The 20,432-nt window shown below is 39.4% G+C and overlaps 1 protein-coding gene across 1 annotated transcript in view; it reads left to right on the plus strand.

Moving 5' to 3' along the window:
• The first annotated feature begins 4,737 nt into the window (after positions 1–4,737).
• ATF6 (activating transcription factor 6) overlaps positions 4,738–20,432 on the plus strand; it is a 235,559-nt gene continuing 219,864 nt past the window's right edge. Inside the window, exons 1-2 of the mRNA XM_070366586.1 lie at positions 4,738–4,913; positions 17,575–17,651. Coding sequence (XP_070222687.1) covers positions 4,862–4,913; positions 17,575–17,651 — 129 coding nt within the window. The 5' untranslated portion in view covers positions 4,738–4,861. The remainder of the gene's footprint in view (positions 4,914–17,574; positions 17,652–20,432) is intronic.

Here is a 20,432-nt window from a genome sequence, read left to right on the forward strand (position 1 = left end):
TAGAGAGTGGCTCTAATCTGGCTCCACTGATCACCATCTTCTTGGAAGTGAGCAGGTCTTTTGAAAATTGAGTCATTTTTCATCTTTACGAAATGCTACTGCTAAGTCAATTTCAGTCGTGTCCGACTCTGTGCGACCCCATAGACGGCAGCCCACCAGGCTCCCCCATCCCTGGGATTCTCCAGGCAAGAACACTGGAGTGGGTTGCTATTTCCTTCTCCAATGCATGCAAGTGAAAAGTGAAAGTGAAGTCGCTGAGTCTTGTCCGACTCTTAGCGACCCCATGGACTGCGGCCCACCAGGCTCCTCCGTCCATGTGATTTTCCAGGCAAGAGTACTGGAGTAGGGTGCCATTGCCTTCTCCGCTTCACGAAATGAGATTAATATATTCTCTGCTCTCCTGACAGCGTTGTTTGAAAGGTCATTTGCATTAGCTTTAATTCATTTTTACCTAAAATGGAGATAATGATAGGATCCACATTGGAGTTTTTCTGAGGATTTTTGTGATACAGTGCTGACAAAGAACTTTATATAGTGCTTAGCCACTAGCAGTCAACAGTTTCTCTTAAAATTCCTGCAATTAATTGAGTACTTTTGTGCCAGTCACTATCCTAAACACTTAATGTATATTTAATCCTCAAAACAGCTCTGAAATAGACCCTATTCCTATTTTACAGTCATAATTGAGGCTCAGAAAGATTGTCACTTCCTCAATAGTTACATAGCTATCTAGTGAACCTAGATTAGAAGTAAGGTTTGACTTACTCCAAAATCTGATCTTTTAACCTCTATATTTATTGTTTGAGTTCACTGTTCAGGGTGATATTTGTCTTGAAGATACACTGAAAATGTCAATCAGATTGTAAAATCTAATAGTACTGATGAAATGCCGTTTTTAACTAAGCTACAAATTCACTAGTCAGGCATTCTACCAACATTGGCAGGATTCAGACAGAACAGAATTGAAGTTTACATTCTATTTGTCTTAATATTTAGAACTTAAAGCTACTAAGCTATTAAAATGTTTTAATCTCTTATCTTGACAAATACATCTTCATAATGACCTAGAAGACGTTTGAATTTAGAATTCTCTGACTGGAGTTTTGTGACAAAATATGGCAATGCAGTGAGAGTTGGCTCCTACCCACAGATTGCCCCTCTTTCCCTACCCCTGGGTTTGTCCATGGGGACCCTGTGCATATGTATTATTTGGACTCCTAAGCTCACATTTCTAAGCTGTCTACATCCTGGCATTCACTATTGTCATAGTTCTTAGGGGTCAGAGGCCTGAGCAAGGCGTGGAGCTATTTGTGTGTCAGAAGTGTGTCTAGAGGGGGATGTATGTCCTGGCTGGGCACATCACTTTGGCATCATGGATTCTTAACCTGTGGGAAGATACATTACCAGATGCCAGAGTAGAGTCCTAGGTATGGATCTAGACATAAAATTCTTTGAAGTTTTATTTCTCTGCCACGGGTTTAAGTTAAAGCAAATGAATTAAGTTATTTGATAACTAACAGGTATGATTCAAAAAGATCTACAAACAGCATATTTCTTAATGAACATTGATGTTTCTTTAAAAAATGTCTCCAAAGAAAAGATTTTGCAGAAACAAATGAAAAAACCCCAAACCTATCAAACCTCTAGATATTACAATCAGGAGACTCACCAAGTGAAAAATTTACAGGACAAATGATGTTTTTGTTTTCTTTTGGCCCTGCACAGTGGAGTCTTAGTTCCCCAACCAGGGACTGAACCCAAACCACAGCAGTGAAAGTGGTTGGTGGTGAAAATGCAGAGCCCTAACCACTGGACTGCCAGGAGTTCCTCCAAATGAAGACTTAAGAATTCCCCAGATTCTTTTGTTTGCTTGAAAATTTCCATATTAAAGGTTAATTTTAAAACAATATGCTTCCCCTGTGGCTCAGATGTAAAGAATCTGCCTGCAATGCAGGAGATCTGGGTTCAATTCCCGGGTTGGGAAGATCCCCTGGAGAAAAGAAAGGGTACCCACTTCTAGTATTATGGCCTGGAGAATCCATGAACTGTGTAGTCCATGGGGTCGCAAAGAATTGGACATGACTGAGCGACTTTCGCTTCACCTAAAATGATGTTAAAAATAGATTTTAAAATGTTAATGTTTACATACAAGAAGTCTTTCTACACAGAAAATCCTAGAGGATTTACAGTAGGGAGGGTATAACTCCATGGATGAGCATCTGACTGCACATAATTCAGTCAGGTTTTTGAATACAAAATTGCCGTAAAAAGGCAATAGTGCTACTATATGTCGGCAATAACTGAATTAAAAAAAAAAAAGGATGTGTAAAATGAAACTATAAAAATCGGGAAACAAAAATTCCCTCAGGAAAGGGATGGATTTCTTATGCAATATACAAATAGCAGAGATCATTAACAAAAGATTGATAAGTCTGACTACATTGAAATTAAAACCTAGAGGACAAAAATCCCATAAACAAAGACAAATGTCAACCTCAGAGAAAGTATTTGCTACATTCATACAAGTTAAATGAACACATCATTGAAAGAAAATCCAGTAGGAAATTTTATGAAAGATGAATGGGCAATTTACAGAAGAAATAAAGTTTAATGAATATGAGAAGATGTGCCACCTCTTTAATTGTCAGGGAAATGTAAATTATAGTCACACCCTTCACAGGCAAAAAATAAAAGTCTGGTTACATCTAGTGTTGGTGAGAATTCATCACTCCTAATGATAGTGTAAATTGGTATTATTTGGCAAATAGCAGTACTCCTAGAGCCAGCAAGTACCTTAAAAGACATTCTTGCATATATGCACCAGGATATCCATACGAGGATATATTTTATGTAACAGTAAAATGATGAAACCATCCAAATGTCCATCAGTAGGGAAATGAAAAATTTACGTTCATCAGTAGGGAAATGAAAAAATTTATGGAAATGCCATATAACAGTTAAAACATCAAAAAATAAATTTGAATGAGAAAAGTGACTTGGAGAAGACTAGTGCTAAACATTTATGTAAATTAAAATACCCCAAAACAACACTAAATGTATGTATCTATACACATATTTAAACATGATAAAAATGGACTTTAACGGTTACCATAAAATTCGTAATAGAAGTTGCCTGTGTGGACGAAGGGAAAGAAGCAGAAGGAAACAACGTAGCTCAGCTTAATCTGCAGTGCTTAGTTTCTTATGAAAAACCTGAAGTGAAAATGGAAATTCTTTGTGTTTGTTTATTCTTGGTGGTAAGCACACAAAATCTGTTTTGTATTATTATTATCTCCACTTGAATAAAAAATTAAAAAAATTTAAATTAAAACCCGAAAACTTGCTGGAGTTAAGTCATGGCGATTTTCTTAAAAAAAAAAAAAAAAAAAGACTAAGATATGTGGTGGATATAGAAGATTCTTGGTGGTTTTATTTTAGTTTTCGTGGCAATTTTTGAATTTGGGTGAGAAGTTGGGTGAGAATAAAAACCTTATAAATTTCACCTGATATGAAAAATGATTAGTTAGCCGATGACAGAAAGAATCACCTTTAATGTAAGATAATTCAGTGATTTTTTTCGGGGTTTGCATCCCAGGGTGATTCTGTATATTCCGGATTGTGTAATCCGTAGTAATCATCCAGCCACGAGGAGTTTTGAGGCTTCTGGGAAGGGCTTGTTTTGTTTAGTAGCCTAGGGAAAGATTCCACTTGGTCCTAGAGGTATACGTGTTCTTTTTTTTTTTTTTTTATATTGTGGTGGCGTTTGCAATAATATTCACATGAATCAGCCATGGGTGTACATGTGTTCCCCATCCTGACCCTCCCTCCTACCCCCCTCCCCATCCCATCCCTCAGGGTCATCCCAGTGCACCAGCCCTGAGCACCGTGTCTCATGAATCGATATACGTGTTCTTAAGAATATACGTGTTCTTAAGAATATACGTGTTCTTAAGAATATACGTGTTCTTAAGGTGGAGGCTTTTATTAAATATTCAACTGCTGAAATGCTTTAGAAAGAAATTTTAAGTAGCGGTCTTGAAACTCTTTCATCAAACTCAGTTCAAGTTTTCCGTTAGAGTTTGTGGTGTAGGTGGATTTTTTAAAACAAAATCGATCCATAAGTTTTAGTAGTAAAACGATTGGGAATTTACATTATTACAGGTCTTAGGGTAAGGTCTCGAGGACTCGGTCTACTAGGTGCTATGCTTTAGAAATGTATATTTAAGGCGGTGAGCTGATTTTGATTTTTGGAAAGTTCATCTTTTATATTTATTTTGTTTAAATTTTCTTAAATAAAAGGCTTTCTAGAAGTACGATTCCTAGTATTTTTGCTTATCTCAGATGCTGTGCCAATAGAGGGGAAGCTCTAACGAATGTGGAAAAGTAGTTGTGTATTTTTCTTCCACACATTTGTGTATATGGAGAATTTTTATACTCATAGTGAGTTATTAAAATTAAACCAGAGTTACTTTTTTAGTCTCTAAATTTTGTTTTGATATATCTCCACTGTGGAATCAAAGGGGACTATGTTCAGAATGGGTTTTCCCCCATTTCTCAAAATATTATAATATATTTTATTTAACCGACGTAGTATTTGCGTCTTTCTTTTTTCCTTAAAACAGCAGAACAGAAAATGTCGAAAACTCCAGAAGGGAAAAATACTTGCTCAGCGATTTGTTTAAAACTAGCTCAGGCTCTGGCGGCCCTCGTGCGGCGGAAGCAGTTTGTCTCCATTCGGCCACCGTCGCGTCAGCGTTACGGAGTATTTTGTCCGCTCGCCGCCGCCGTCCCAGGACTAGTCACCGAGTTACTGGGCAGGGGAACGTGTGTTTCGGGGGAACCGGCTGGCGTTGCCGGCACCATGGAGTCACCTTTTAGTCCGGGACTCCCTCACCGGCCGGATGAAGACTGGGGTGAGTGGGATCTGAGACTGTGCCAGGGGTGGCTCCAGGTTTCTTCCTCCCTGCTTCCGCGCCCTCTCGGTGACAGGTGTGGACGAATCCTGTCGGGGAAGCGAGGGTTACTCGTCGTGTCCGTCCGTGGTCCTAGTAGAGTATAGCAGAACCTGTCGGTGTCTGTCCTGGCGACATGAGTGTAAAATGCTGCCTGATTAGAATTACTATCGTGTTGGCTGTTTCCTCTGGGAAAGTACCAGGTGATGATTTGGTGCGGCGAATACGACGTCATTAGGAAGCTTAGGGCAGGATGGCCGTGACCACCAAAACGGCTGAAGGTTTTTCTCAGTGTGCGATGTGGGCGATGCTTGCCGTATAGTGTTTGTGCGTGTATGTACACGTTTGGTTCGTCTGAAAGAAGACAAACCTTTTCTGAGCTTCCACTATTGATCGAGGCTGATGTCCATATTGGCAGAGAAGCAAAGCACCCTAGCACCTGACCTCAGGTTGCTGTCCATCTACACCTAACGCTTATAAATGGGTATAATCCTGATTGTTCTCCGGATACAATTATGAATTTGCTTGTTACGGATATTTTGTTTGGCTTTGTGGCAGGAAGAGTAGGAATGGAATGTGGTCGAAATAAGAGTAGAGAAGCTTTATCATCCAGTGTTTAAAGAAAACTTGTCCTTACCTTATAAGGATAGTAATATTCTTACCTTAACAGAGGAGTACTTATACTGTTCTTGAGCTTCAGTGTGAATTTGGGGTTGTATACTTTCCTGAATGAGTCCTTTAGCAAACCTAAAATTTACACCATTCATTACCTTTAAAATTTGGGGGAAACACAGACTGACCTTCATTTTTTCATTGGACCATGATTGTCAGTACCAAGAGTGTAATCTCAGTTCTCTTTGTTGAACTGAAGTTCTCATTTGATTTTCCAAGGGCAGAACTTCTCTTAAATTATATACTGTTAGAGATTTATTTCCGGAGAAGGCAATGGCGCCCCACTCCAGTACTCTTGCCTGGAAAAATCCCATGGACGGAGGAGCCTGGTAGGCTGCAGTCCATGGGGTCGCTAAAATTCGGACACGACTGAGCGACTTCACTTTCACTTTTCACTTTCCCGCATTGGAGAAGGAAATGGCAACCCACTCCAGTGTTCTTGCCTGGAGAATCCCAGGGTCGGGGGAGCCTGGTGGGCTGCCGTCTATGGGGTCGCACAGAGTTGGACACGACTGACGTGACTTAGCAGCAGCAGCAGAGATTTATTTCAATCCTTGGGTAGATTTTCTGAGTTGTTGGAAAAAGTAGACTGTCTCTTACAAGTAGAGTGTACTTGTAGTGTAAGTAGTATAAGCCTAATATAATCTTATATAGTATAAGCCTACTGTATTTGACTTGGGAAAATATATTTGGCTTTGGAAAATATATTCCTATTACAATTAGGAACAATTGTCACTTATTAAACATTATGTGTGAGGTGCTCTGCTAAGCTCTTAGATGCACAGATAAGGAAACTGAAGCTGAGAGAAAATGAATGCTCAAAGTCTTATAGCTAGTGAGTGTCAGAAGCAGGCTAAGAACTACGTTTGTCTACCTCCAAAGCCTGTTAACTTAGTCACTATTTTATATTGCTTTCCTGAATTATTTCTACAGATTTGATTCTTACCAAGATGCCCCCAGTTATTAATGAATCTAGTATGTTGGATAGTTAGGATCTATTTTCTCAGCTAGTCAACTATTATATGTTCATGATGTTTCTTAAACTATAACTGTGGGATACTTCCTGATAGCATTATTATGTCTTCTGATACTCAGGCTGCATTTTCCTGACTAATCTTATCTGTTGACTCCTACTTTTAATGTTCTTTAACAGATCATTCAGTTCTTTGTAGTAGGTTCACTGACTCAGCTCGGGTGTCTTGCCCTGCCCCTCCCTGAATATGCCCATTTCCCATGGTTTTCCAAGCTTCTCTTTTGACACTGTTAAATCTTCTCCTAATAGAACATTATACTTCTGATTCCTCAGGTGTTCAGTAAGTAGTATAGGTTTTGCAGGCGCTGGAGTGAAAGGTTACTTTCTGCTAGCATTTCTCAGTAGAATGTGGGTTCTTTTTCTAGGAGTTGCCATTTTGGGTGTTCAGGTACTTCACTGATTTGATTTTTTTCTATATTACAAGCTAGCCAGTTAAAATTTTAAAATCAGATCATGTAATTAGAACTTGGGATTCTAACAACTTTGAATAATTAAAAATGGCTTACTCAGAACAGCCTATGACAAGATGTGCATATTCCTTTTATGTTGGGTAATGAAATTTAGAGAGGCCCTGTCAATGTTTTCTGTAAAGATCTAGATAGTAAGTATTTTAGGCTTTTGTGGTCATGTGGTCTCTGTTCCAGCTACTCAGTTCTGCCGGCTGCAGTATGAAAGCAGCCATGGACAGTATAAACTGAGCATGACCCTGTTCCAGAACAACTTTATTTATGGATGCTGAAATTCTATTTCAGTGTAATTATTTTTAAATACTTGATAGCACTTATTTTTAGTACAGTTTTAGATTTACAGAGTAATTGAGGGGTTAGTACAGAGTTTCCCCACCCCCAAGTTTCCCTAGTTGGTAGCGTCTTGCATTAATGAAGTATATTTGGTACAGTTCATGGGCCAGTATTGATACATTATCATTAACTAAATTCCATAGTTTATATTAAGATTCACTGTTCATTCTGTGTTGTTGTTTTTTTTTTTTTTGCTTTTCAGTCGCTAAGTCGTATCTAGCTCTTTGCAGCACCATGGACTGTAGCATGCCAGATTCCTCTGTCCTGCACTGTCTCAGAGTTTGCTCAGATCATGTCCATTGAGTCAGTGATGCTGTCTAACCATCTTATGCTCTGCCACCTGCTTTTCCTTTTGCCTTCAATCTTTCCAAGCATCAGGGTCTTTTCAGTGAGTTGGCTTTTCATATCAGGTGACCAAAATATTGGAGCTTCAGCTTCAGCAACAGTCCTTCCAATGAATATTCAGGGTTCATTTTCTTTAGGATTGACTGGTTTGATCTCCTTGTAGTCCAAGGGACTCTCAAGAGTCTTCTCCAGCACTGTAATTCAAAATCATCAATTTTTTTGGTGCTCAGCTTCCTTTATGATCCACCTCACACATCCATATGTGACTGCTGGAAAAACCATAGCTTTGACTTTATGGATTTTTGTTGGCAAAGTGATGTCTCTGCTTTTTAATACACTGTCTTGGTTGTTACAGGTTTCCTTCCAAGGAACAAGCGTCTCTTACTTTCATGGCTGTAGCCACCATCTGTAATGATTTTGGAGCGCAAGTTTCAAGCCAGCTTTTTCATTCTCCTCTTCCATCCTCATCAAGAGGCTCTTTAGTTCTTCTTCAGTTTCTGCCATTGGTATCATATACATATCTGAAATTGTTGATATTTTTCTTGGGAATCTTGATTCCAATTGTGATTCATCCAGCCTGGCATTTCCCATGATGTACTCTGCATAGAAGTTAAATAAGCAGGATGGCAATATACAGCCTTACACTCCTTTCCCAATTTTGAACTAGTTGGTTGTTATGTCCAGTTATAACTGTTGCTTCTTGACCTATATACAGATTTCTCGGGAGACAGGTTAGGTGGTCTGGTGTTCCCATCTCCTTAAGAATTTTCCACAGTTGTGATCCACACAGTCAAAGGCTTTCACATAGTCAATGAAGCAGATGTTTTTCTGAAACTCCCTTGCTTTCTCCATGTTTATTCTGTGGGTTTTGACAAATACATAATGTCAGTATCTACCATTATAGTATCATATGAAGTAGTTATGCTGCCCTAAAAATATTCCCTGTGCTCCACTTATTTATCTCTGCCCGCTTCCTCCAAAGCCCTCTACAACCACTGATTTTTCCACTGTCTCCTAGTTTTGCCTTTTTCAGAATGTCGTATTATTGGAATGATATAGTATGTAGCATTTTCAAATTGGCTTCTTTCATTTAGCAAATGCATTTAAGATCCCTCTGTCTTTTAGTGGCCTGATAGCTCATTTCTTTTCAGCACTGAATAGTATTCCATTATATGGATGTACCACAGTGTCTTTTGGGCTCCCATAACAAAATACCTAGGTAGCTTAAACAATAGAAATTTATTTTCTGACAGTTCTGGAGGCCAGAAGTCCAACTTCAGGTGCCAGCATGGTCAGGTTCTGGTGAGACCTCTCTTCCTGACTTACAGAAAGCCATCTTTTTGCTGTGTCCTCACAAGGCAGAGGGGTGGAAGGGGAAGGAAGGAGCGAAGGAGCGAGAGAGGTAAGTAGATAGATCTAGCTCTTAGTTTTATGAGGCCATAGTTCTAGCAGATTAGGGCCCCACACTTGTAACCTCATTTAAGCCTGATTACCTCCGAAATACCATCCTACCTCTGGATGCAGTCATATTGGGGGCTTCAGCTTATACATTTTGGGGGGGACACGATTTGTTCAAGGCACACAGTTTGTTTATCCATGTACCTGCTGAAAAACAGTTTGGTTGCTTTCAAATGGTGGCAGTTATGTATAAAGCTGCTATAAATATTCATGTGCAGCTTTTTTTTTTTCTGCTGTGCCATGGAGCTTGTGGGATCTCAGTTCCCTCGCTAGGGATTGAACACAGGCCATGGCTATGAAAGTGCCGATTCCTAACCACCAGACCAGGTAGCTCCCACGCACAGCTTTTTATGTGGACATACATTTTCATATCATTTGGATAAATACCAAGGAGCATGATTACTGGATCACACAGTAAGAGTATGTCCAGTTTTGTAAGAAACTTTCAACCTGTCTTCCAAAGTGGTTATGCCATTTTGCATTCCTGCCAGTAGTGAATGGATATTCTTGTTGCTTTAAGTCCTTGCTGACACTTGGTTGTTGCCAGCATTTCAGATTTAGGTATTCTAATAGATGTGTAGTGGTGTCGCATTATTTTAGTTTGTAGTTCCCTGATAACATGTGATGTGGAGCATCTTTTCCTAAATTGTGTTTGCCATTTGTATATCTTTCCTCTTCTCTTTCCTTCCTACCTCCCTTACTCTCTCCTCCTCTTTCTTACATTTGTGCAAAAGCCACTTGTTGTTTTTTTATTTTGACCACATATGAGATATATGTACCAAGATCAGAAGCTTTGTTCTGCCACTGTGGTTTCTTTGATAACTTCAGCATCGTCTGTGAAAGTTCTCTTTGCCTTCCTGTGTTGACCAGTACCTGACACCCCTGATCACACTTTTTCCCTGAAGCCCTACTGAATGGTTGCTGTTTTCATTCTCAAAACCTTTATACCATTAGGGTCTCTGAAGGTGGGTTAGCGTCTTTCTTGTTCTTCATTGCTGCTTTTTGATCATTCATCTTCCCTAAAAAAATCCACATCCAGGCTTAAGTTTCACATTGTCTCACATGCTCTCCTCCACCTGTCCCTCTTATAGTCATCTTCTAATTTCTGGTTCACTCTCCCTCACTTTTTGAAAAAATTTAGTTCTTAACTTATTGTCACTTACTTCAACACTCCTTCCATCAAGATTTTTGGCTGATTTCAGTATTCTCAGAGAAAGAAAGAAAGAAAAAAAAAGTGAAGTTGTTCAGTCATGTCTGACTCTTTGCGACCCCATGGATGGTAACCTACCAGGCTCCTCTGTCCATGGGATTGTCCAGGAAAGAGTGCTGGAGTGGGTTGCCATTCTCTTCTCCAGGGGATCGAATCCCGTCTGAGCCACCAGGGAAGCCTTCTCAGAGAAGATCCTTCAAACACCTTGACCTCTCATTTCCTGGGTCTCCTCTCCACCTTCCATCCTGTCTTAGCCATTTGCTTTCCCAGTCATAAGCCTCAATCTAGTTGTTACTAATAACATAATCTCAGTTTCAAACATCCCTCTCTGACCATCACCTTCTGTCTTACCAGCTCACTCTATTTAGTGGTCCAGTGGCACCTCCAGCCCTGCTGAGATTCTGTCATCTTTTCCGTGTCCCTCATCCCCTTTATGTCATCACTTTCCCCTTATCCAGTTTACATTACATGGACAGTCTCTAACCATTGCCTCATACCCTCAGTATTCTTTGTCTCTCTCCTGCTTTGTAATTCTCTCTTTGGTCAACCAGAGCCTTGGTTAAATCTATCTCTGCCTACTCCATGAATGCCCTCAAATAGCTGAAAGTGGCTAAAAAAAAGAAAATTCAACCATTCTGACTGGTGTCACTAAATTTATGATTCTAACCTGAAATAGACCTTTGAGTAAGTGTTACCCAGCTGATCATATGTCCCTGGTCCTCTCATTCTGATGGTTGTTTTTGTGAAGTTTCTTCTCTCTTCAAACTTCCAGCACCTCTTCCTGAATCCTTCGAATCAGAAGAGAACTGCCACAGTCTCCTACTACCTTATCTGCCCATCCGTGTGCCAGCATATTTGCTTCTCTTCTGTTGGTGGGAATGAGAGAGCCGATCACTTCCATGTGTGCTTAAGAGTCCTCCTTCTTTATTCAAGAATATTGCTCAAACTTCTTCCTTCTGTGCCTTGAATCATCATTTCCCTCCCTGCATGTAGTTGTTTCTCCTATCTAGAGTGAAAAAAAAAAAAAAAAGAAAAACCCCAAACCCGCTTCAAATGTTAACTTCCCTTCTAACTGCCACCACATTTCTCTCTTTTATTTTACAGCAGAATTCTTTTTTAGAAAATGTCCATGTTCACCGACTCCAGTTTCTCTTTTTCTATTGTCTCTTGAACCCACTGCAGTCAGGCTCTACCGCTTTGCCAAAACAGCTCTTTCTAACTGGTCACCACTGATTTCTCATCTTATAAGAAGTAAAGGAATAAATAAGTGGTCAAAGTGGCTGTCAGGTGGGAAAGTTTGCTGAGCAAATGAGACCGAATAGCTACCATAGTTTACTATTGTTAAATAGTAGTAATCTAAATAGTAGAAATCTAAATGGTAGGGTGGGATTGGTGAAAAAGACATAGACATTGGCAGTAAATTTCAGAGATACTTCATAGGTAACCAATACCACCACTTCCGTATGGATCCTTCTAAGATATTCTGTGGATATACAAGTGTACTTATCAACCCACTATCAGTTTTTAAAAGTATTAGCAAACCACAGGAAAGTTAAAAGATCAGTATGGCGATAACCTATATTCCCCTTACCTAGATTTATCAACTGTTAACATCCTGCCATACTTGCTTTCTCTCTCAGTATTATGGACACTTCCTTCTTCTTTCATCATCTGAAAGCAGGTTGCAAATAATATGAAACTCCCAAACACTTCACTATGTATTTCCTAAGGAAAAGGAAATATGTGTTTTTAGAAAGCATGAATTTGTACTAAATATTCACAGTTCAAAGACAGCACAGACAGAGTTCTTTCTCTTCTTGCATTATATACTTTTGCAAGTTTTTTTCTTGCATTATATAGTATTGAAAGCTTTTTTCTTCTTGTATTATATACTTTCATTTCTCTTTTCCTCCTGTAGAAATCCTGATTCTCAGTAACATCCTATGTTTTTATGGGCTCACTTTAGATGCTCTGTTGAAAATAGACTGAAGGAAGGTCAAGGGCAGAAGCAGGGAGACCATTTGGAGGCTACTGCAGCAATCCAAGTGATTTATGATGGGAGAATGGAGGAAATGGAAGTGGTTGGATTATGGATCTATACACATATGCATATGCATGTGTATATACCCATGTATATTTTTTATTCAAATTAAAATTTTTGAACAGTTTCAAACCTACAGAAGAGTTATAAGAACTGTACAAAGAATTGTTGCATGCCTTTTACACATATTCCGTAATTGTTAAATTTTGCTGTATTGGCCCTGTTTCTTTCTTTAGAGAGAGAAAAAGCCAGAAAACTATTGTGAGATCATTACCCTTAAACACTGCAGTGTTTACCCTCTCTTCCCCGAAACAAGGATACTCTCCTGTATCAACTACCATATACTCCTTCCAGTCAGGAAATGAACAAAGGTCCAGCATTACCCTCCAGTTCACAGATACCATTCACATGTTGCCGTATGTCTTAATAATGTCCCCGTTCCCTTTCCAGTCTGGGACCCTACCTACAAACCCACATTACTTTTACTTGTCATGTCTCCTGGAACGATTCCTTAGTCTTTGCCTGTTTCTGTATCCTTGACAGTGTTAAAGAGTGCATATCTTTTGTTGTGTAAGATGACTCTAAACCTGGGTCTATCCACTCTGTCCTCATGACCAGAATCAGGCCTTGAGTCCATGGCAGGAATGTGGCAGGAATGCCGGGGAAATGATGCTCTGTTCTCAGTGCGTTGCATTCGGAGGCACACCATGTTGATCTGTCCCAAAGTGATGTTCACTTTGATCCCATGGTCAAGTTAGTATCTCCAGATTTCTACACAGTAGCGTCTCTATTTCTCCTTTTACATTTGAATCATATTTGGGGAGAGATAATTGGACGTGCCACCAATATCATATTCCTTATTAAGCCTTCACTCACTAGCCCTGGCCTCCATTGATAACTCCAGTCTATATCAAGTACCGCTCTAATGCCAAATGGTGATTCTCTCCAGACATTATGTCTGCGTAAATTAATTGACATTATATTGTAAGAACCGTGATCTTCCCAATGTTCAAGCTGGGTTTAGAAAAGGCAGAGGAACCAGAGATCAAATTGCCAACATCCGCCAGATCATTGAAAAAATAAAAGAGTTCCAGAAAAACATCTACTTTTGCTTTATTGACTACATCAAAGCCTTTGTGTGGATCACAACAAACTGTGGAAAATTCTTATAGAGATGAGAATACCAGATCTCCTGACCTACCTCCTGAGAAATCTGTATGCAGGTCAAGAAGCAACAGTTCGAATTGGACATGGAACAACAGACTGGTTCCAAATCGGGAAAGGAGTACGTCAGGGCTGTATATTGTCACCCTGCTTGTTTGACTTATATGCAGAGTACATCATGAGAAAATCTGGGCTGGAAGAAGCACAAGCTGGAATCAGGATTGCCGGGAGAAATATCAGTAACCTCAGATACACAGATGACACCACCCCTATGGCAGAAAGCAAAGAGGAACTGAAGAGCCTTTTGATGAAAGTGAAAGAGAAGAGTAAAAAAGCTGGCTTAAAACTCAACATTCAGAAAGCTAAGATCATGGCATTCAGTCCCATCACGTCATGGCAAATAGATGGGGAAACAGTGGGAGACTTTATTTTTGGGGGCTTCAAAATCATTGCAGATGGTGACTGCAGCCATTAAATTAAAAGACGTTTTCTCCTTGGAAGAAGAGCTATGAACAACCTAGACAGCATACTAAAAAGCAGAGACATTACTTTGCCAACAAAGGTCCGTCTGGTCAAGGCTATGGTTTTTCTAGTGGTCATGTATGGATGTGAGAGTTGGACTATAAAGAAAGCTGAGCGCTGAAGAATTGATGCTTTTGAACTGTGGTGTTGGAGAAGACTCTTGAGAGTCCCTTGGACTACAAGGAAGTCCAACCAGTCAGTCCTAAAGGAAATCAGTCCTGAATAGTCATTGGAAGGACTGATGCTGATGCTGAAACTCCAATACTTTGGCCACTTGATGCAAAGAACTGACATTGGAAAAGACCCTTATGCTGGGAAAGATTGAACGCAGGAGGAGAAGGAGATGACAGAGGATGAAATGGTTGGATGGCATCACTGACTTGATGGATATGAGTTTGAGTAAGCTCTGGGAGTTGGTGATGGACAGGGAAGCCTGGTGTGCTGCAGTCCATGGGGTCGCAAAGAGTCAGACACAACTGAGTGACTGAACTGATACTGTAAGAAAGAGCTTTCTCTTTTTATTTCATTATGGGCTCACTAATTGCTATTTGACTTAATGGGTTGTACTCTGGCTTTATTTTGAGGCTCAGATTTTCCCATAATTGACCAGTAAGAGTCTATTCGTTACATGAAAGAATTGTAAATATGAGAAAACAAAAAGACAAACAAAAATAGAGTCCATTCATATCAGCTTCTTTGTTCTTTTAACGTGTTTCCATCATTCTCCGAGAATTTCTTTATTTTCTGGCAAAACAAGATTTTCCCAGGCCTCTTTTGCATGCCCCTGTCTAAACCCTGGAATTAGCTATTACTCTAAGTAGCCCTTTGGTGGACTTCCATTTAGTAGAGGATCATATTTAGTATCCAAGATCTGGAAACAGGATTTTTAAATACTGAGGGGATGTCATCTCTTCTTGGACCTGTTAGCAGACAAAGCTAAGAAATACATGTATATGTATGTGTGTGTGTGTGTACACACTTATACAAACATCTATAATTCTTTCTGTGTGTAAGTATTTTAAAAAATGTGCCCATATTAATGCTTCTAATACCAGTCCAACACCTTAGGATTCTTTTATTCTCTTCCCTTTTCACGTTTGTAAGCCCTTTTTCAAACAGTGAGGAACCTAGCTCCAATTATTTTAAATATATTTAGTCATTTGCTTTATCAAATAGCACATTTTTTTGGTATTATTACTCTTCTAACCACTTGGGCTGATTTTTACATCTACCACCCTGTGCCTCCTCCCACTGCCGCATTTTCTTGGCAGCTGAGGCATGCCTACACCTCCACTAGGCAGCCCCCACTCTGGCATCATCCTATTTCCTTGGGTACCAGGCACATTTTCACAGATGATGACACAAAAATCCCCACCACCCTTCTTGCTCTGCTGACATCTCTGTTCAGAAGAGCAGGGGAAGAAAGGAAAGATGGAAAGAGTTGGAAGGATGGAAAAGAAAGGTAAGAAGCCAGATTACTAATACATATTTTGAAGACAGAGCTGACAGGATTTACTGGTAGATTGAACACAGAATGAGAAAAAGAAATAAACAATGACTCTTAAGGTTTTTGACCTGAGCTGCTGGGGTAATTGGATTGTCATTAACTGAGATAAAGACAAAGCCATAGGACGTTTGATGAAGGATGATTTGAAGCTCAGTTTTGGCTGTTTTAAGTTTGAGATGCCTTTTAGATACTCAAGAGGAGATGGGGAGTACTTACTCTGTTTATACATCTTACGGTATAGATTGGAAATGTTTATTTAGGAATCCTTGGCATGTCCATGCTATTTAAAGCCATGAGCTCAGCTGAAATCACAAAGGGAGTAGATAGATAGAAAAGTTTGCACTAAGCCCAGGGACAATTTCATATTAAGAAGATAAGGAAGAACCAGCAAGATAGGGCCAACCGGTGAGGTGGGAGGAAAACCAGGGGAGGATGATAATTTGAAACCAAGTGAGGAAAATGCTTCAATTAATATGAAAGGATCAACTGTTTCAAAGCTGTTGAGAGTACGATGAGGACCATGAATTTACTATTCAATTTAGCAAAGGAGAGGTCATTGGTGACATTAATAGCTGATGTGTATGCTTGTGTGTGTGGGAGGAGCTTGGTTGGAATAGGTTCAAGAAGGAAAGGGAGGAGAGAAATGAGAGGCAGCAGATAAAGAACTCTTTCAAGGAGTTTTAGCCTGTGTATAAGGTACATAGTCACAGTTAGCTACTTACACGGGTTTTTTGTTCTGTTTTGCTGGACAGCTGAGTTTAAGGTAGTCCTTTTCTGAGAGTTATATGAATAACCTTTCATTATCACTGCACACAACGTATTTTGCTAGGTCCTATTTTGTTTTAGGTTGGTGAAATGTTTCTCCCACTGGCTAGTCAAGGCTAGACTGGGAGTGCAGTTCCTATATGTGTGGAGTAAGGAACCACCAGAGCAAATTTCAGTGGCACGATGGTAGGGAGTACAGAGGCCAACTTAGACTGGCAGACTCTTCAAAGCACTTGAAGTTCTTAAGATGTTAGAGAAAATAGATACTTTACAGATTGTACAGTAATCAGCCTTGTTTGCCTTATCAGCACCTTGACATTCTGTATTCATGTTTCTGGATTTATAATGCAGTCTCATTAGGAAATTTGAACATTGTTAGATTCGCTGAAATAAATTCAGTGATTTAGGTAAGTTCTTTATTGTTTGGATAGAAAATTGGTTGTACCTTTAAGGCATGGATGGTAAATACCTGATACCTGTCCTGTCATCACTGCTGATCAACTGTGTCACCTTTTCTGTGCTGAGTCCAGATGAAGCCTCAGATTTTGTGTTAATAATGTTCCAGAAAGTCACTATCAATTAGTCCAACGTGACATGGCAGGACATTTTTAAATCCTTGGTATAATGGTTTGCCGCTGCTGCTGCTGCATTGCTTTAGTTGTGTCCGACTCTGTGCGACCCCATAGACGGCAGCCCACCAGGCTTCCCCGTCCCTGGGATTCTCCAGGCAAGAACACTGGAGTGGGTTGCCATTGCCTTCTCCAATGCATGAAAGTGAAAAGTCAGAGTGAAGTTGCTCAGTCGTGTCCGACTCTAGTGACCCCGTGGACTGTAGCCTACCAGGCTCCTCCGTCCATGGGATTTTCCAGACAAAAGTACTGGAGTAGGGTGCCATTGCCTTCTCCGATAATGGTTTAGTTCACAAGATAAAAAGTATGTGGAAAATAATACATATGTGAGAAATCAGCTTTGCATCGGCTGTCATTCACACTGCTAGAATGGCTAATGAGAAACTCTAATAGAGTTGGCATAAGGACACAGCAATTATCCTCTAGTCAAAACACTGGATTAACAGGAAATACCTATTGTTTTCTTTTGTCTCAAGATTCTGCCCTGTTTGCTGAACTTGGCTATTTCACAGACATTGATGACCTGCAATTGGATGCAGCAAATGAGACTTATGTAAGTATTTATTAGGGGAGAAGTGTTGAATAATGTGATATTTAATCTTTAACTATTGCAAGAAGATTTTAGAATAACACCTTTAGGCTGGTTATTTAAGTTTAAATAACTTTCAGGGTTAAAAATGAAAGTTAGTTGCCATTTTGTTTTCAGTGAATGTATGATTGCAGAAATTGCTCTGGTCTTAGTGTGTAGAAGACATGTATTCTAAGTCTGCCTTGGCCCCAGGAGTGGGTAACCTTAGAGAAGTTACTTAACTCCCTACCTCTTGGTTTTTACACATATTTTGCTGCAAAGGGAAACAATATGATGTTAAGGGATATATGTGAGTCATGGCTCTAGTTAAGAGAACTTACCGGGCATCCCAGGTGGCTCAGTGGTAAAGAATCTGCCTGCCAATGCAGAAGACATAGGTTTGATCCCTGGTCTGGGAAGATCCCACATGCCATGGAGCAGCTAAGCCCAAGCACCACATCTACTGAGCCTGTGCCCTAGAGCTCAGGAGCTGCGGCTATGGATCCCACAGGCCACAGCTGTTGAAGCCTGTGGGCACTAGAGCTGATGCTCTGAAACAAGAGAAGCCACTGCAGTGAGAAGTCTGCATACTTCAACTAGAGAATGTCTCCCTCTCACCACAACTAGAGAAAAGCAACGAAGATCCAGCACAACACCCCCACCCCAAAAAGTAGTAAATTATAAAACTTTTTTTTTAGAAAGAGAACTTAACCAACTTCCTTTTTAAAGTTAAGTATCCGTAGTGTCGAAAGCTCTGAAACTTAGAAATGTCCTTCCTTTTTGCCTTTGAGTAGCTGGAAGTATGCATAAAAGTTATTATAGTACTTTTGATTCCTCAAAAGTAGCTTAGATTTTTCTTTCTTTTTTCCTTTTCTGGGTCAGTATATGTGAAGCTGTTTGGCCTGAACTCTTATTTTGCTTTCTTCTTTAACGGATGAGGTGCTGTTTGACTTGGGAAGTAGTTCAAGTGAACAGAGTGATTTTATATGTACATCAATCAGGTTGAATATTTATCACTTGGTGAGTTTGACATTTCTCAAAGAATAATTTAGCAGTTGTTTTACCATGAATCAATAGAGAGTGGAACACATGTTTTTTAAAATCAATTCATGAGATTTGTTGTTGTTGTCTTAAACAATAGTCTTTATGTTTACACAAAGTAGTACAAAGTGAGGCATTTCCTCAAAGGGTGACTTGGAGCTAGAAAATCCATCCTAAGCATGAAAGTGTGAATATTAGTTGGTAAGTTGTGTTCAACTCTTTGCAACCCCATGGACTGTAGCCTGCTCAGGCTCCTCTGTCTATAGGATTTCCCAGGCAAGAATAGTGGGGGTGGGGGGTGGTGTTTAGTCACTAAGTTGTGTCCGACTCTTGCGACCCCATGGACTGTAGCCTACCAGGTTCCTCTGTCCATGGGATTCTCCAGGCAAGAATACCAGAATGAGTTGCCATTTCCTTCTCTAGGGGATCTTCTCAACCCAGGAATTGAACCTGGGTCTCCTGCTACAAGGGAAGCCCATGCTGGAGTGGGTTGCTAATTCCTTCTCCAAATGCATAAGATTTTATGGTTTCGTTTACTCTATGAGATGCTTTATAATGTTGTCTATAATTAAGTTGGGTTTTAATATTGACTAGTTGTTTAAGCAGCTAATGTTATTTTCATAACCTCCAGAGCCTAGTCTTCAAGAAACAATATATTATATTTGAAAGGTTCAGGGAAATATGATTCTGACTTTATAACTAACATTCTGTTGTCTCAAAGAAGTCATTCAGTCTTTCAGTTTCTTAGTTTTTCTGGTATAAAATAAGAGATTGGATTAAATCATCTTAGAGGGCCCTTTGCAGTTGTATAACCATCATTCTTCTACATGGCAGTACAGTTTCTCTTGAGAAGTTGTTGAGGAAGCAGAGTATATAAGTATCAGCATGTTTTGCTTTACAATAAAATGGGCCTGTGAAATTTCCAACCAGATAAAATTCTTATGCTGTAAAAGGTATTTGACTTTTTTGGCTGAAGATTGAGTATGAAGCATCCCTGAAGTAGGTCACGCCACTGTTGAGCATGTTACAAAGGATTGCTAGTAATCAGCCAAATATTGCTCAATTTACTTGGACTACGAAAGTTTAAAGATTTTTCATTGCTGAAAGTATGAGGCTGTTTAATTTTTTATGTATAGATTCAAATTTGAGGAAAAAGCAAAGGAGATTGATTTAAAAGTTGTTTCTTTCATAATTTCAGTAGTTTTTTCTTTTTTCTGTGTGCAGTTTCATGTGTTCTCTTAAGTAACTTACACTAATATTTTCTCAGTTTAGGGCAAATATAAGATAAGAAAAATTTCCCTTCTTCTGTTACAGTCTCAATAAAAAAAAACCAAATAATAGACATTTGGAAGGATAATATTCTAGAAATTATTACTAGTGGTTGTTAATAATTACTAGATTAATCTTTCCTTTTTGCCTGAGGGTTACTTTCTTTTTTGTTGCTGTTTTATTATTTGTCACATTAAGTTAATACCGACTACCTTTTGACTTGTTGTACTGTTTTTATATTAAGTTTCCTTTGTTCTTATCTCTGTGACTTCAGACATTTAAAATAGTAGTGATACTGTCTTAAGTGATATGAGGGTTCTGAAATCATGTGGTTATTCTATATTATTGTATATGGTAGAAAATGGTTATGACCCAGAATACACTTATATTTACATTAAAAAAAATTGTCACCTAAATGACAAGAAGCTAAGAGCTCCTCTAAAAGGTTTATTGACC

The sequence above is a fragment of the Bos mutus genome, chromosome 3 (assembly GCF_027580195.1).
Source record: "Bos mutus isolate GX-2022 chromosome 3, NWIPB_WYAK_1.1, whole genome shotgun sequence".
NCBI classification, from domain to species: Eukaryota; Metazoa; Chordata; class Mammalia; order Artiodactyla; family Bovidae; genus Bos; species Bos mutus.